Raw genomic sequence first — 4,387 nt, forward strand, 5'->3', positions numbered from 1 at the left:
CAGAAAATGACGCTGCCTTTTTAGTTCTTCCACGACCTATTAATGCTAGTAAGTGCATCCGACCAATTACCATGGCAAAACACAACGATACATTTTACTCATCATGTTTTATGGTCGGCTGGGAAATTAATTCCAGTAAGTATCTTATTGTAACTTTTACTATCATGGACTAATATTAACCGACACGTCTCTTTATTCATTCAGCTCCAATGGCTACGGATCCGGTCAGAGTTACTATACAGAAAGGCATTATTCCATCAGTTCCTGAATGTGGTGTCAGTGAAAGCTGTACTAGTTTCCCAAATGAGATTGACCAAGAGGTAATAGGAGCGAGAGCAGGAAGAAAAATCAATAGCGATTTCATTTATTTCGCATAAAACATTGGATAAAATATTTTGCTGTGTAGCATTTGGAAAAAGAATATTGGCGAATTTAACGAAGGGAAGCCTTTATGTGGTTTCTTAATCTGCTAGAAATATCAGCAATGCATACTTTGGATAACGTAGTCCTGATAAGCTATGTCCGAGTGAAGGAAGGAGATGTCATGACTGGAACGACTTTGGTCTGTTCAGTGAAGGGTGACCCGGATCAAGATAAAACAACAATGGCAACAACAATAACGACAACAACATAATCAGCAACAATAGCAATTGCAGACATTCTTGAAGAATGTTTTCAAACGTGACTTCGAATTGAAGGCACATAGCTTAGTGGTCAGTGTTGTACTCACGATTAAGAAATCGTGGGTTCGATTCCCAGGCCGGACGTTGCGTTGTGTTCATGAGCAAAACACTTCATTTCACGTTGCCCTGCGAGCATTTCTCCATCTGACATGTGGCACACAGTACACCTGTACAGGTAATTTAGATTTGATGGAGTGAGTGAGCTTATGTGTACAAAGCATTTGATCGCTATAAATAAATCATCAGTATGGTTGTTGGATAACCGGGAAACTGAATTTCCCAGCTACGGAGTTTTGTTTCGAGGGTCGTTTCTTTTCCAGATTATTTCCAGGTTATACTTTCAATTAATGTGACACCGAAATCACGCGTAAACGGCTCCCACCCCCCACCCCCGAAAAGGAAATTGCCCTTACTTCTCCAACACCACCATCCTCACAGGCACCCATCATCGTCCCTATCATATCACTGACTCCTTCACTTGCACTTCTAGCAACGTCATTTACTGCATCTCCTGCTCTTTCTTCCCTTCTCTGTACATCGGTCAAACGGCACGCCGCATAGCTGACCGATTCGCGGAGTACCTCCGAGACGTTAGACTTGGCAATGATACCCTGGTCTCGTGCCATTTCCACTCTACAGATCATTCATTACAACACCTTTCTGTGTTCGGATTGTCTTTGCACAGAGGCAATCCGGACTCCTACCTTCGCCTTGAACGGGAATTAATCTTCTCCGCTCCTTTGTGCCGCATAAGCTCAACTCCCACCTCTTCATCCGACATCTACTCCCTCTCTTCACTCCTACCCACCTTCTTTCATCGATATCCCCTCCATCCACATCCCACCTCCACACATCCCACTCCCACAAAAACCTTCCCTGCCCTCACATACTCACCCCAAACCCAAACCCCACCCTCACATCCCCACATCCCAACACCGCCACCCTACCACACACAACCTCACACCATAACACACCATCCTGCCCCGATTACTTCCCAGCACCCACACCATCATCCACATACCCACACACTACAAACGCGCACACACACGCACACATCCACATGTCAAAGTCACCCACCCCTATCCACACGCACTCTTACACACTCACATACACACGCACGCACACCTTCGTTTTCGGATCACTAATACTTTATTATCTCCCCTTCTTTCAAGCTCTTCTATTTAACTACTTTTGTCCAGCCAGTCACCATGATTGATCGCTAACTCCAAAAGTTTTTTGTTCTCTCCGTTTATTTCTTCGTGTTCCTTTCTGTTGAAGAGCTTAGGCTCGAAACGTAAAAGATTTCCTCACCTCCCGAACATCACATTAAAACACCTGCTTGTTGTTTATACACCTGTCTTCGTCTTTTCTGTACATTTCAGTTATATATACACACACACACTCACACACACACACACACACACACACACACACACACACACACACACACACACACACACACATATATATATATATATATATATTCATATATATATGTACATATATATACACATATATACACACACACGTATATATATATATATATATGTATATATATAACATTGTGGTTGAACTAATCCACATTCTCTCTCTCCCTCCTCCTCTCTTGCTCTTTATCTTATGTAGCTAACATTTTAAGCGTATAGCATACTAATGTACATAGGTAAAGTAATATAGACTTGTGTTTATAATTATAAATTTGAGAGGATGATTTGATTTTCCATACATCACACTGTGACGTATCTGGCATATCATCAGTGATTTCTAGGGTTGTTGTGAAGGGGATCTTTCAACAATCAGACGTCCTCGCCCAGGTGGCCCAACTAGAGTTGATCAAGCCGTAGCTTCTGTCTAGTTAGTACTAATCCGAGTAGTTCTAGCCTGCTGATCTGCAGCCATCTTGACGCAACCTCTGCTATCTCCATACCTAACTCAATAGCCTCCTGCTAATGACTTTGTTGGTTGTACTCTCTCTAGGACTGGCCTACAATTTCTTGGCAAATCATTTGAATGGGATCACACCTTGCTCTGGCATAACTCCAGCAGTTCAGCATATTTCATACTCTTCTTCTCATTTACTTCTCAACGCAGGCCTTCCAGAGTACAAATAATTCTGACAAAACCATCAGACCAGATGTTTCTGGGATTAGTTTTAACTATGATGACGGGCAGCCGTTTCGGGGAACTGCCTCTTCAGACAGTTTATCAGCTCCCAAACGTGTCCTGTCTCCTTGTACATCACCATTGCTTATTACTTAAGTAGTTAAAACTTCTTCCTCGTTGTCCATTAGCATTCTGCTACTTCAATGTTCTAGGTAAAGGAAACAATACTGCAGTACTGAAATGGGAGAATGTTAACGTACTTCCAGAAGCATCTTGTGGAGTTATTGCAACAAAATTCAGAAACAGACGTATCTGCGCAAGTGATCTACATTTACATGGTGGAAAGCAAACGTGTCAGGTTGGTGTCAGTTTTTTTTTATCTTCCTCTCCCCTTCAGAGGTTAATTCACTCTTCCTAGAAAACGATTTTAAAATGTTACAGATGTTTAAAGGATCATAATTTTACCCAATCAGAAGATAAAATTTGGAAGTTGTTATTTTGTGCATGATTGCATGTGTTGTCAACTGTAAACAAATGAAATACTGGCGGAATTCTGCTTTACACACGACATATAACCCCTCATAATTTTTCTTTTACTTTCTGGAATTTTTAGAAAATCTTTGCGAATTTCTATTCTACACACATTCATACGATTATGCAAAAATAAGAAAATTAAAAATTGGCTTGTTACTATAGAAACAGGCACCTATATGTCTGGTTTTCGATTGGCTAAAATTTCCACAAATTTACAAAAAACCTATTAACTCTTTATTTATTGATTTATGGCGAAAAGGAATTTTATGGCAATAATTACCATACAAAACTACACCAATACACCAGATATGAAATCAATTAGCACAAAAATTGAAGTAATTGAAAAGTGGCAGCCAAGCAGTAAAGACCCCAAAAAGAGTCTGATACCTAAATACTAGACTTAAAAATAATTACTTGGATCGGTTAGATCGACTGAGTAACTCATAGTCACGTGACGGAAACAAATGAAAGACTCCGCCCCAAAATATAAGAATAACGGGTTTCAGATAACGATATAGACACTCTACATCAAAACTGTAACCGCAATCAAATACATCGTTGAAACCTTTTTAATCTTCACCCAACTGCTTTATTAATCCAATTCAGTAATTACACATGTTCTTCATTTCATATCAACAGGGTGGCGAAGGAGGATCTTTGGTGTGTTTTAAAAAAGATAAGAGAGCAGTTTTGGCTGGATTTACCTCTTCTGAAGCTGTCTGTCAACATGGCATATCAGTATGTAACAGAGTGGCGTATTTTTTCACAGAGAATTAAACAGCGTTTTAATCGATCTATGTATAGTTCATTATGAATAAATCGCTACCAAATTTCGTTATGCGTTTGTTTGTCTGTCTGACTCTGTTGTGCACGAAATTCTCAAACGCCTTTTAAAGGCGGCGAGCTGGGAGAAACGTTAGCCCGCTGGGCGAAATGCTTAACAGTATTTCGTCTGCCGCTACGTTCTGAGTTCAAATTCCGCCGAGGTCGACTTTGCCTTTGATCCTTTCGGGGTCGATTAAATAAGTACCAGTTACGCACTGGGATCGATATAATCGACTTAAATC

At 40.5% G+C, this 4,387-nt stretch overlaps 1 protein-coding gene across 1 annotated transcript in view; it reads left to right on the top strand.

Moving 5' to 3' along the window:
* The window catches only part of LOC115211063 (coagulation factor IX), a 17,346-nt gene extending 13,192 nt beyond the window's left edge, over positions 1 to 4,154 (top strand). The window contains exons 4-6 of the mRNA XM_029779951.2: positions 4 to 135; positions 2,999 to 3,144; positions 3,960 to 4,154. Coding sequence (XP_029635811.1) covers positions 4 to 135; positions 2,999 to 3,144; positions 3,960 to 4,097 — 416 coding nt within the window. The 3' untranslated portion in view covers positions 4,098 to 4,154. The remainder of the gene's footprint in view (positions 1 to 3; positions 136 to 2,998; positions 3,145 to 3,959) is intronic.
* The last annotated feature ends 233 nt before the right edge of the window (positions 4,155 to 4,387 follow it).

The sequence above is a fragment of the Octopus sinensis genome, linkage group LG4 (genome assembly GCF_006345805.1).
Source record: "Octopus sinensis linkage group LG4, ASM634580v1, whole genome shotgun sequence".
In the NCBI taxonomy this organism is placed as follows: domain Eukaryota; kingdom Metazoa; phylum Mollusca; class Cephalopoda; order Octopoda; family Octopodidae; genus Octopus; species Octopus sinensis.